General features: G+C 38.8%; 1 protein-coding gene across 1 annotated transcript in view; it reads left to right on the forward strand.

Annotated features, from left to right (window-relative positions):
- Positions 1–13,735, forward strand: part of Dnah6 (dynein axonemal heavy chain 6) — a 193,005-nt gene that overhangs the window by 97,501 nt on the left and 81,769 nt on the right. Inside the window, exons 36-40 of the mRNA XM_042690457.1 lie at positions 4,909–5,091; positions 5,651–5,794; positions 8,697–8,918; positions 10,105–10,252; positions 12,991–13,148. Coding sequence (XP_042546391.1) covers positions 4,909–5,091; positions 5,651–5,794; positions 8,697–8,918; positions 10,105–10,252; positions 12,991–13,148 — 855 coding nt within the window. The remainder of the gene's footprint in view (positions 1–4,908; positions 5,092–5,650; positions 5,795–8,696; positions 8,919–10,104; positions 10,253–12,990; positions 13,149–13,735) is intronic.

Raw genomic sequence — 13,735 nt, forward strand, 5'->3', positions numbered from 1 at the left:
CCTTTTAGTCCTTATCTGTCCCCAGCCTATGGGATAGTGCAGGTCTTCAATCAGGCCAGGTCCTCTTCACTTAGTTAACCCTCTCTAGAAATTTTGACAATCAAGGTTCACTATCATAGCCTCTAATGCCTCTGAGAACCATTAAAAAATTTGTTTTTACTGTCACCCTAATTGCAGGTGTATAAAACCCAAGACACATTCTAACCTTAAAAGCAAGACTCAACCCAAAATGAAGGAAAGCTTCTACATTCTTTTTTTAAAGTAATTTTATTGTTATAATTATTAAGGTGTTGTTCAGAGGGGTTCACATTTTATAAGTCAGGTAATGAGTGCATTTCTTTTCCCCACCCTCCTCCTTCCTTCTTTTCCAGAACAACTCAACTCACAGCAGCCTCTGGACTTTCTCCAGGCTAAACAGGAGTTTCTCTTCATCTAAGATTGACAAGTAGTCATTCGATGGATTTTTTTCTACCATGTCATTCCCCACTCCAACAATGTCATCCTTTTCTGACTCCTTCATCCTTAGATATCAATGTTTTAAGAATCATATAGCATCATTTCATATTACCTTTTTAAGGAAGCAGTTCTCAGAATGGAGAGCTTTCATCACGTGCCTCCTTAATATTTTAAACCTTTTTTAAATAAGTTTTTATTGTGAAAATACTGTACAGAGGGGTTACAAATATTTTAAATCTTCTTGAAGTCATTTTTTTTTGAAGTCACTTTTTTTAAGGGGCAGACTTTATTTTTCTTAGAGACATTTTAGATTTACAGGAAAATTGCTTACAAAGATCAGAAACTACCCACGTGCTCCCTCTCTTCCAAAGTGTCCTTTATTTTTAACATCTTGCATTGATGTAGTATCTTTGTTAAAATTGGTGAGCTACTACCTGTACAATGCTTTTTATTAACCAAAGTCCAGGCTTTCCAGTAGAGCCTACTCTTTATTTTGTACAGTTTAGGGTTTTGGGGGGTTTTTTTTGGTGGGTCGTGGGTCTTGAACTCTGGGCCTGGGCACTGTCCTCAGCTCTTCAGTTCAAGATGAGTGCTCTACCACTTGAGCTACAGCACCACTTCCAGTTTTCTTGTGGTTTATTGGAGGTAGGAGTCTCACAGTCTTTCCTGCCCAGGCTGGCTTTGAACCATGATCCTCATATCTCAGCCTCCTGAGTAGCTAGAATTATAGGCATGAGCTACTGGCGCCCGGCTATGGTTTTATATAATGCATAATGTCATCTCTCCACTATTATAGTATCACACATTAAAATTCTCTCTACCTATTCATTTTTCTTTCTAGCTGCCAGTTGCTAGCAGTCACCTATCTATTTACTGTCCCTTTAGTTTTACCATTTCCTGAAGGTCATACTGAGATCACACAGTACAAAGCTTTTGTGGATTGGCTCTTTAAAAAAAAAAAAAAACTTAGTAACATGCATATAAGGCACTTCTGTGTCTTTCTGTGACTTTATAGCTCATTTCTTTATAGCATTGAATAATATTCTATTATTTGCTTGTCTATTCACCTACTGAAAGACATCTTGAGCGTTCCAGATTTGGGCAATTGTGAGTAAAGCTGTGTAGACACTATCATGCAGCTTTTTGTATGAATATTTTTCAACTCATTTGAGCAGCTACCAAAGACTGTGGCTACTGGGTCAGATGGTACATGTTTAGCTCCGTAAGAAATTGTCAGAATATTTCCCAAAGTGACTATGCTATTTTCTATTCCCACCAATAGGGAAGGAGATTGCTTCTGCTCTAATACTTGCCAGTATTTGGCGTTGCCAGTGCTTTGTGTTTTATATATCCTAACAGGCACATAACAGTGTCTTGTTTTCATTTACAGTTTCCTCAATCATAGATGATTCATATATACTTATTTGCCATCTGTATAGCATCTAATAAGGTATATGTTAGGGAAGGTCTTTGAGCATTTTTAACTGAATTGTTTGTTTCTTACTGTCGAGTGTTAAGAGCGGTTTGTACGTTTTTGTGTATGAGCTGGTCCTAGGACTTGAGCTCAGGGCTGAGCACTGTTCAGCCACAATTCTACTTCTGGCTTTTTGGTATTTAATTGGAAAAAAGAGTGTCACGGACTTTCCTACTCTATGCTAGCTTTAAACAGGAATCCTCAGATCTCAGCCTCCTAAGTAGCTAAGATTATAGATATGAGCCATCAGCACCCAGCTCTTTGCACATTTTTATACAGTCTTTCGTCAGATTATATCTTTTGCAAATTTTTTATATATGGGTTGTGTTTTTATTCTCTTTAACAATACCCTGATTTCTCTTCAAATTGTATAAACCTTTCAACTTCTATTCTCTTTTTTTGTTTAATAAGTTTTTTATTGTGAAAATACTATACAGAGGGGTTACAGATACATGAGCAAGGCAATGAGTACATTTCTTATCAAGCATTGTTGTCTCCTCATTCTCTTAGTAATGTCTTTCATATAGGATTCTAGACATTCATGCACAGTGAAAACAAAAGGAGGTTATCTAAGGGAGGAACCCAAAGACACAATGTCTCTGTGACTCTGATCAAATAAAATAATATTTACCAAAATGAATTCCAAAACAATAATAATAATGGCTTTCAGAGTTTGGGGGTTTTGTGTTGTTGTTTTGTTTTGTTTTGTTTAATGTACCAGTCCTGGGGCATGATGAACTCAGAGCCTGGGCACTGTGGTTTTTGTTTTTTTGTTTTTCGTGTCTTTTTTTATTATGAAAATACTGTACAGAGGGATTACAATTACATGGGCAAGATAATGAGTACATTTCTTATCAAGCATTGTAGCCTCCTCCTTTGTTTCCCCTTCCCATCCCTTACCATCCTCCCCCCGCCCCCCCCCACCCAATCCTCCCACCTACCCCCTCCCTCCCGCACCAAAGTTGTAAAGTACATTTTTGACATAACGACTTGTACATCTTGTTGTTGCAATAGGTAAGTAAGCCAGACCCAAAGCAACAGGTCCCATGGTGTCCCTTATTTGCAATATCTAGTATATGTCTGAGTTGAGCAGAAAAGGTCAGATAAGTTGATGTTAGGGAAATGAACCCTAAGATATGTATTCAAATGTTTTTTTTTCTTTCATTCGATTGTTTCTAACACATTTATAAGATTATTTCTTTGTTGCTTTGTATGTTCCTCCCCCACTGTGGTTTTTGTACTCCATCAACTAAGCCACAACTCCTTTTGTAGTTTTTTGGTGGTGAGTCTCACAAACTTTCCTGCTCAAACTCGCTTCAAACCTCAAGGTTTTATCTTTGTTGCTGTTCTTTTTAATGTACTATGTGATTTTTTGTTTCTTTGTATGTTCTTCCCCCATGGTATAATCCCTATTGTCACTGTATTTGATTCCGGTGTCCTGCATCTTGTATATACATTTTTCTAATTTGGAGAGGGGAAGGGAAATAACAAAATGCTGAACTAAAGATACAACAATGTATCTTTGTAACAATGAGGTGTACAAGACAGTATGTTGAAAATGAACTTTACAACTTTGTGGAGGGGTGTAGGAGAGGGGAGAGAGGAGTTGGGGAGGTGGGGAGGAAAGGGATGGTAGGGGAAAAATAAAGGAGGGTATAACAACACTCGATAGAAAATGGACTCATTACCTTGCTCATGCAACTGTAACCCCTCTGTATAGTATCTTTGCAATAAAAAAACATATATTAAGAAAAAATAAATTAAATAAAATGCATTTTTTAAAAAAGAAAAAACAACCCAGAAAATTAGGCACTGAGACCCAGATAGGCATCTACATTCTCTAGAGATGGCTAATATTCAGCTTCACTTGGGCACCTAACTGGTAGTTATTATAGCCGTTTTAGACATTGAGGCTAATAGATTATAGGAGAATTATTTCATAGTCAATAAGATCTGGTTCTATTAAAAATTGAGCCATTGTTTCCCTCATTTGTAAGAACTAGAATATGTCTATGATATACTTAACAAGATCTCAATAACCCAATTGTTACTCGCATAGGACCATATATAATGAAGTGTAACAACATGAACTCCAAGAATCAGAAACAAGAGGGACTTTTTATATCCTGTATGTAGTTATTCTTTTTTTTTTCCTCTTTTAGTTTTCTGAACCTTATGTCTTTTATATAAGTTTATCCAATCTTCGGAAGGGAAAGGGAATCACAGAAATAGCAGGACAACGTATGAACTAATGCAACATTGATACTCACTTGACGCTATGCTGGAAATGAACTTTACAACTTCGGAGGAAGCGGAATAGGGATGGGTAAAAGGGAGAAAATGAGAGATGGGATAACTTTTTAAACAAATGTACTCATTATCTTACTTATTTAACTGTAACCCGCTGCTCATCATCTTTTCAATAAAATTTTAAAAATATAAAATAAAAATAAAAAAACCTCAATCCTCAGATCTCAGCCTCCTGAGCAGCAAGTATTACAGACATGAGCCACTGGTTTCCTGCCAAGCTGAATTTATATTTCGATCTTTGGAAATTACTTCTTCTACTTTACAGAGATGTTGAAAATGCTGTCTTCTATCTTTCTTCTTGTCCATTATTCTTAAATACAAAAAAATATCAGTGTAAAGGATTGTCAGAAGTGTGTGAAACATGCATTTGTAGCTTAAGAACTCATTCTAAAGTGAACACCTCTGTACTCATTTCCAAACCAAAAGGCAGAAAATCCCTAACGCTGCACTGCCTCCATGTGTCTCTTCCTAGGCATGCATAGACGGTGGCCTCCGCATTTGTTTCATATTTTGTGAGGCTTATTATATCCTTAGGCCAAATGATATAAGCCTCACAAAATATCTCATTACTGAATACTTTGAAACGTACAGACTTTAACCAACCTCTTTCTCGATTAATTTACATATTTACTCTGGTCATTTTAAACTATTGTTTGTTTCATTTTCAGCTGAATGAAGAAACTCAAGAATACATACTGAACCTTTTCCAACGATATGTGGAAGACGGGTTACATTTTGTCAATAAAAAGTGTAGCCAAGCCATCCCGCAAGTGGACATCAGCAAAGTTACAACTCTCTGTTGCTTGTTGGAGTCTCTGTTGTTTGGCAAAGACGGATGTAACTTGGCAATGGTATGAAGGTTTTGTTTACGGCTGTGACACAAGGAAGATGGAATTATGTATAGATTTCTTTGCAAATAAGTAATTCTAACTTGTCTGTCATTTGTTTTAAAATCAATTTTTCAGGGGACCAATATCGACGATTAGATGAGTCCTCCATTCAATTTTCAATTCTCCTGTTGTCTATAGCACATTCTTAATACAGTATATTGTCAGTCTGCTTAAATGCTTTCATGCAGGCCTAAAGAAGTTCTAATAAACAGTTGAAAGACAACTTTGGCTATATTTCCTACTTCTGCCCTAGATTTTTTTTCTCAGTGTTCCATTATGTAGATAAGAAATCATCCTTTTTGAACCATTGATGAAACAATACACATGCCCACTTAAAGGTGTGAATCTCAATAAAGGAAAATGTCTTCAGATATCACTATTCAGAATTATTCTTCTGCTTATATATAAAATATTAACATGGTCTTTATCCTTTCAGAAGCAAATGAAACTGAGCTCTTTGATATGTCATCTTTTCATATTCTGTCATTTATGGTTGCTAACATTGCCTTTCTTGTTCCAGGAACAAATGAAACTGAACTCTTTGATATGTCAGACTTTTGTGTTCTGCTATTTATGGTCTTTGGGTGGAAACTTAACTGAAAACTACTCAGATTCTTTTGATACATTTATTCGAACACAGTTTGAGGATAATCCGGATGCCAGGGTAAGAATCAACTGCATTTAACATCATAATTTGAATTATTAGAATTAAAGTTTTAAGTGAAATTTTTTAAAACTTTAATTCTAAAAAAAGTAGTTTACTGAGAAGTTTTTAAAAAAAAAAATTAGTCACTTTTTCCGGCCATTGATAACATTTATTGCATTTTTCATCATTTAGGAGTCATCCAACCATATGAAAAAAATAAGGTGCAGTCTCTAAAAATCTCTCATGACAGATGAACATTGGATTATAATTAATAAGTTTATCTTTGAGTGCTTGGCAATTCCAAAACTTTTTTCTAGTCCCTAATTTCATAGAGTTTCCTTTGCAATGAGGGAGTCAGGAAGAAACGAACCGATGTGCAATACATTGGGTGGTTGTGATATGTGTTGCAGAGAAAACTAAGGCTGAGTAACAATGGGAAGGAGGGCCAGGGTTCTGTGGGGGCTGGGTTATTTATGATGGGTCCACTTTAAAGTGGGATTCATAAAGACATATTTTTATCGAGTACTGAAGAAAATCAAGAAATTGCTAATTATTTAGAGAACAAGAATTCCAATTTAGAAAAAAATAAATAAATGTTTAAAAAGAATTCCAGTGAGAAGGAAGGGAAAGTATGAAAGCCACTACTCAATAATGCACTTGGCAATTGCCAAGTGGAACAATAGGACGTTAGTGAGGTCAGAATGGAATGAGCACATGAGCACATGGAAAGAAATGAGATTCAAGAGGTGAATGTAGAGGAAGCAGAGTATGTAAGACCTTGTAGATCGTTGTAAGCTTTGAAGAGATTTTCATTTAGCTTTTCTTCTTAGGTAGGGATGGCCATTGCTATTTTGTGACCAGAGGATATTTGTCAGAGCAGAACAAGCTCCTGTTCTGGCAGTAGTCATGCCATCTGAGCAGCAGCAGGAAAAATCCAGATGTGAAGTCGGATTCTTTCTTCTGTCTGCAGATCCCAGTGAATGAGCTGTTGGATTTCTGTTCTTTTTATCAATTCAGGGTCTTACAGTCATGTATTACTAGTCATAATTTTGAAAGTGTTACAGATTCTTCTTTCTCTGCTCGCCTCCCTACAGCCAATAAAACACTGAGTTCAGTGAATTTTATCTCCTAAGTATTTTTTTTCAAATAAGTCTTTTTTGGGGGGGTAAGGGGGAGAGGGTCCGGTCGTGGGGCCTGAACTCTGGGCCTGGGCGCTGTCTCTCAGCTCTTCAGCTCAAAGCTAGCGCTCTACCACTTGAGCCACAGCACCACTTCCGGCTTTTTTTCTTTTTGCTTATGTGGTGCTGAGGAATCGAACCTGGGGCCTCATGCATGGAAGGCAAGCGCTCTATCACTGAGCCACCTTCCCAGCCCTCAAATATGTCTTTTCTTCATCTTCACTGCCTCTGGATATCTTAGGTTGATATTACTTCTTGCCTGGGCTATTAAAATAGCCTGTTTATTGTTCCCTAGACTTAATATAGTCCATAAGACTCATCTCTACCAATGCTTTTAAAATTACAGGTTGCAATCTATTCATTGGTCATGAAGTTAAGTGAATATGTCACAACCAGGTGTGGTTTTTTTTTTTTTTTTAATGAAAAAGCCACAAAATAACTTTATATTACACTGTCATATAGACCAGTGCAGTAAGGCAAGACCAAGAGAAATAAAACATATAAACACCAAAAAGGATGAAGTAAAACCATCACTATTTGTAGGAAACAACAATGAATATGTCAAAAGCCTTTAAAGTCTAGAAACAATTTTATTAGAATTAATAAATAAGACTAGACATGGTGATGTACACTTATAATCTCAGCACTCAGGAGGCTTGCGCAAGTTCAAGGCAGCTTGGGTCATAGAATAAGTTCCCAACTTGAAGATACACATATGTGTATGTACTATGTCACCCGCCTTTGTGACAATAATTAGTATTAGCTGCAGTGTTTATACCCCATGTGGATCCACCTGACCATTGGAGGTAGAGACTTGGGTCAGCTGGCACTTGTTCCTAACACAAAGAATGGCATTTGACACGGAGTATGACCCTGGAAATGGAATTAAATTGAAAATGTTCTCAGAGGAAGTGGCGCTGTAGCTCAAGTGGTAGAGCGCTGGCCTTGAGCTGAAGAGCTGAGGGACAGCACTCAGGCCCAGAGTTCAAGCCCCACGACCGACAAAAAAAAAAAAAAAAAGAAAATGTTCTCAGAGTAAAGTGGCACATGCCTAGAATCCCAGCATTTGGGAGACAGAGGCAGGAAGATCAAGCGCTTGAGGTCTGCCTGAGCTACATAGAGAGTAGGAGGCCTGGGCTACATAGCAAGACACTGTCTCAAAAAAAATTTATACTTTATAATTCCAGCATGCAATTTTAGTAATTCATGTATCAGATGTTTTCATTTGTTGTGCTTCGTGATGATGCTTAAATAATTAACCTTGGGCTGAATGCCAGTGGCTTATTCCTGTAATCCTAGCTACTTGGGAGTTCTGAGAACAGGAAGATCATGGTTCAAGGCAGCTCAGGCAGAAAAGTTTCCCAGCCCTCTTCTTAACCCATAGCTATGCACATGAGTGCATGTCTAGCATCCAACAACTACAGTAAGCCTAAAATAGGCAGATGTAGTCCAGGCATATGCCTGAACAGGAAGCAAGAACAGCCAGTGAAAAGTGGGGCTTGGAGATGTGATTTAACAGTAGAGCACCTACCTAGCAAGTACAAGTCCCTGAGTTCAGATCCAAGTACTGCCAAAATAAAATAAAATGCTGATATTTAATTATTTCTGTATAATTAGAAAAGAAACCCAATTCCATTTGTATTGTATTTCCACATGAGTATATCTATTCCTATAGAATGTACACATGACTATAGAGGCACATGTCAATATTGTCTATTGAAAGTGACAATTTTCCACTTCAGCTGCCCAGTTCTGGTGACCTGTGGAGCATTCACGTGGACTTTGACACCAAACGGATGGATCCTTGGGAACGAATCATACCCGCCTTCAAATACAGTCGGGACGTTCCATTCTTTGAAATGCTTGTCCCCACAACTGACACAGTGCGCTATGGGTATTTAATGGAAAAACTACTTGCTGTCAAGCATTCTGTGTTGTTCACTGGGATCACTGGAGTGGGCAAGGTAGGAAACTGTATCACACCAGAATTTCTGTCCACAACTGATGGTGTGGTGGGCTTCGAATTAGTCAGAACAGAAATACCACATTATTGTGTAAAGGAAATATTTTTAATTGTATGACTTTTTCAAGATGAATATAAGACTATCTTCTCTCTCTCTCTCTCTCTCTCTATATATATATATATACATATATATTAACCTGCAATTATCTCAAAATTCTTCAATGTCTAGATATATTCTTGGGTTAATATTACATAAACTAGAAAACCTTATGACTAGGGTTTGTGCTTAGAAGATTTTATATTCTGCTCCCTTGATGTTTTTCTGGCTGCTACTGCACTTGTTGGGTACGAATTGACCAGAACAGTTTGTATCCCCAAAAATAATATTAATGAAGGTCAGTCTGTCCCCTTTTGCCTGTGTATTTCTACTTGACACAGGAATGATGACATTTTAATTCTTTTGTAAAAAGAAAAGGGAAAATACTCATTGTTCAGGTTCCTTAGTTTTAAAGGATTCTGCAAAACAAGGATTTACTGTTTGCCCCCTAAATTACCCATATGAAGTTTAAGCCAGGCAAGGTGATTCCACCTATAATCTCAGCTACTTGGGAGTAGAGATTCCAGGCTAGGCCATACAAAAAAAATTAGTGAGACCCTGTCTCAACAAACAAGCCTGACTTGGTGATTCACCACTATGGAAATTATAGAATTATGGTTCAGGGCAGCCCCAGGCAAAACATGAAATATTAATGGAAAAATAACTAAAACCAAGAAGTGTCAGGGGTAGAGGTCAAATAGTGGAGCAGCTACTCAGAAAGTAAAAGGCCCCTGAACCCAAACTTCAGTACTAGAGAAGGAAGAGGAGAAAGAAGAGAAAAAGAAAAAGAATGAGGAAGAATTTGAGTTTTCTTGTGACTCATTATCAAATTAGCTTGGATAGTGACCAACATGGATTTCAGAATGAAACTATAAAGGTTTTGCTGAGATTGGGCTCATTAGTATGCCTCTTTGTTTCTAATAAATATAACTAAATGGAATGTCCAGAATGAGAAGATATTTCAGCCTAGATGTAACCTTTCTCCTTTTATACTGTTACTTACCCATTGTACTAAATGATAAGTACTGATACAGGCTGGTGCAAAATACGTGACTGAAGTGAAATTTATTAATGTATTTTTAATTTAAAGTCTGTTATTGCAAAAGGATTGCTAAATAGAATTCAAGAATCAGCTGGCTATGTCCCTGTTTATCTAAATTTTTCTGCTCAAACATCATCTGCAAGGACACAAGAGATCATTGAGTCAAAACTGGAAAGAAAACGAAAAAACATTCTAGGTAAGAATGATCATTTCAGCTTGTCCCACACGAGTTATTTATTTAACCAATAGATTCCAAAAACAAAAGTCCTGTGCACATAATAGAATGGCAATGGGATATTATATTTATAAATGAAAGGGGTGTCTTGGTCTGACTTATGTTGCTATACTAAATACCTGAGACTGACTCCCCTGTAAAGAAGAGAGGTTTACTTAGCTTATAATTGTGGTGGTCTAAGATCACAGTGAGTCAAAGATAAGGAAACAAAGGACCTCTTCTTAACTTGTCTTACTGTTTTCAGATGACTCTGTATTCTTTACTTCCTATGTGGTGTGTACACATGCACATCTGAGGGAAGGTGGAAGGAGGGCACAGAATCAGTGGAAAGCAGATGAAAAAAATGCAGCAGAGGGGTCTATCAGCTGCACTGGATGTTGATGAAAGTGAACTAAACAACAAGAGAAAAGGAGGGAACAGCTGATACTAAGCAAAAGGAATGAAATGTACATATCATGCAATATATGTAAAGGTAGTCCCACTGTATATCACCTCTAACATAACAATAACAAATATTTTTTTTTACAAAAAGATCACAGTGAGTGCCCAGCACTCTGTAGCAAAAGCCTATGTAAGAGAAAGGAAGAAAGAGAGCAAGCTGGGAAAGCCAGATTTGCTTTGTAGCATCACACCTTCATGATAGTCAATCCAGTCCTGTGAGAACAAGAACTCATTTCCTCAAGAAAAGCACCGATCCCTCTTCGCAGCCCAGCACTGTTACACTGAAGAGCAGGCTTCAACATGAGTTTTAGTGGGGAACAAACCATAATTAGACCACAGCAAAGAAAAGTCTGTTAATAGCATGTTTTGCATGCTAAGTATCTACAGATCTTGCTGCTAACAGGCAAGCTATCTCTCTCATCATCTTCAGCCAAAACATCATCAGCCTTTTTTGGGGGGGGTCCAGTCGTGGGGCATCGTCAGCCTTTTTTGGGGGGGTCCAGTCGTAGGACATCGTCAGCCTTTTTTGGGGGGGTCCAGTCGTGGGCCTGAACTCTGGGCCTGGGTGCTGTCCCTAGGCTCTCCAACTCAAGGCTAGCGCTCTACTGCTTGAGCCACAGTGCCAGTTCCGGCTTTTTTCTTTTTGCTTATGTGGTGTTGAGGAATCGAACCCAGGGCCTCATGCATGCAAGGCAAGCTCTCTACCACTGAACCACCTTCCCAGCCCCCATCGCCAGCCTTTTTTATGCCTCCCCTTCTCTCCTTCCAGTATCTGTAAACCTAAATCAATGCTCTTTTGTTGAAAACCAATAACCTTCTTTGCATCTGGTATCAAGCATGAAACCATTTGTGTTTCTCCACTCAGCACTTTCAGCCATGTATTGTTACCTCCAGGTTTCTGCCTACATTCAGATATTTTGAGTCTGGGTCAATTTTTTAAAAAATCAGCCTTGAACCTAATGTAAAGCTCACCCCCACCCCCCCTTGTCATAAAGCCAGGTTTGTGGCTTCTGGTACTGGAGGTGTAGGAAGGTATGAGTTTCCCTGCAATGGGAGAGGAAGGAGACAGGTGGCTTCTCCCTTCCCTGATGTCTATGGAGGGCCTCTTCTCTCCTGGCTAGAGCAGGATAGCCATCCATACACTCTGGGCTGCAGGCTTTCAGGAGCAGGCTCTTATGAGGGATTCCATAAAGACACTTCACGTGTGAGGTATCAGTCTTACAGCTGACAGGTTTCCTGAAGATGAGGATCAGAATCTCATCCTCCACTCAGTGGCATAGTCCAGTAATACATCCTCCAGGCTCTGGCTTCAGGTTCCTCTTGCCCAGCCGACAGCCCTGCTGGGTGGCCCACCCAGAACTGCAACTTAGCTACATTTTCCTTCAAATGCTTTTTTCCCCTATCACGAGGCTTGAACTCTGGGCCTGGGTGCTGTTCCTGAGCTCTTCAGCTCAAGGCTAGCACTCTACCACTTGAGCCACAGCGCCACTTCCAGTTTTCTGGTGGTTAATTGGAAATAAGAGTCTCATGGACTTTCCTGCCAGGACTGGCTCAGATCTCAGCCTCCTGAGTAACTAGGATTACAGGCGTGAGCCACCACTGTCTGACTCCTTCTTAAAGTCTCCCGACACCATATTACTTGGGGACCAAGACTCAACATGAATTTTGGTGAAGATGATCACATTCAAACCATACCAGTTTGGTCTTATATTTTCTTTTTTGTTGTTGTTGTTCTTTTTTTATTGTGAAAATACTGTACAGAGGGGTTACAATTACATGGGCAAGATAATAAGTACATTTCTTATCAAGCATTTTAGCCTCCTCCTTTGTTTCCCCTTCCCATCCCTTACCATCCTCCCACGGCACCCCCCCCCCCCACCCAATCCTCCCCAATATCCCCCCACCAAAGTTGTAAAGTTCATTTTTTGACATAATGACTTGTACATTTCATTGTTGCTATGGGTCCACCTGTATCCCTATTTAAACGATTTGTTTTTCCCCTTCCCCTCCACAAATTATACCAACATCAAATACAGTAAAAGAAGGGGTTATACTGTGGGGGAGGGACATACAAAGCAACAAAGTGGTCTTATATTTTCTAAAGGCAAATCATAATTCTTTATTTTTTTTTTTTTTTGGCCAGTCCTCAGGTTTGAACTCAAGGCCTGAACTCTGTGTTCACGGCTAGCATTTGAGCCTCAGCACCACTTTCAGAAATCATGATTCTTGAATAAAAACCATTCTGTTTCTTTCCACAGGAGCACCAGGAAATAAACAAGTTGTGATATTTGTTGATGATTTAAACATGCCCCGACTAGATCGCTATGGCTCTCAGCCTCCAATTGAATTACTTCGACAGTATCAAGATTTTGGTGGATTTTATGACAGAAGCAAACTCTTTTGGAAAGAAATCCAGGTTACTTTTGGTTTTAAATTTCTTGGTGTGTTCAAATTTACATAACAAAGGAAATATAGCATATTTTCTTGCTAGACTCACCATAAACAAAATAACAAACTGGGTAGCTTGGACTAGTTTCTCCATCTGACAGATAACTGTGGATGGTTAAAAGCCCAAGATCAGATGTCAGCGGTAGTTTCTTCTGGTGCCTCTTTCCTTAGATTACAGGTGGCCATCTTTCCTTCTTTACATCAATGGGTTAGTCTGATTTCTGTGACTAATTACACTACACCCTAGACTAGGAAGTTAGAAATAGGTTTATTAAACTCTGTGCAGGTAGCTCACTCTCGTAATCCTAGCTTCTCAGTAGGCTGAGAACTAAGGATCAGGTACCGTTCAAAGCCAGCCCTGGCAGGAAAGTCTGTGAGGCTCCTATCTCCCATTGACCACCAAAAAGCCAGAAATGGAGCTGTGGCTCAAGCCACAGTAGAGTATCAGCCTTGAGCAAGAAAGCTAAGGGACCCTGAGTTCAAGCCTCACTACTGGGGCATGCGTACACACACACACACAAACATACACACACACACACACACACACACACACAC

The sequence above is a fragment of the Dipodomys spectabilis genome, unplaced genomic scaffold (genome assembly GCF_019054845.1).
Source record: "Dipodomys spectabilis isolate Male_0828 unplaced genomic scaffold, ASM1905484v1 ptg000137l, whole genome shotgun sequence".
Classification (NCBI taxonomy): domain Eukaryota; kingdom Metazoa; phylum Chordata; class Mammalia; order Rodentia; family Heteromyidae; genus Dipodomys; species Dipodomys spectabilis.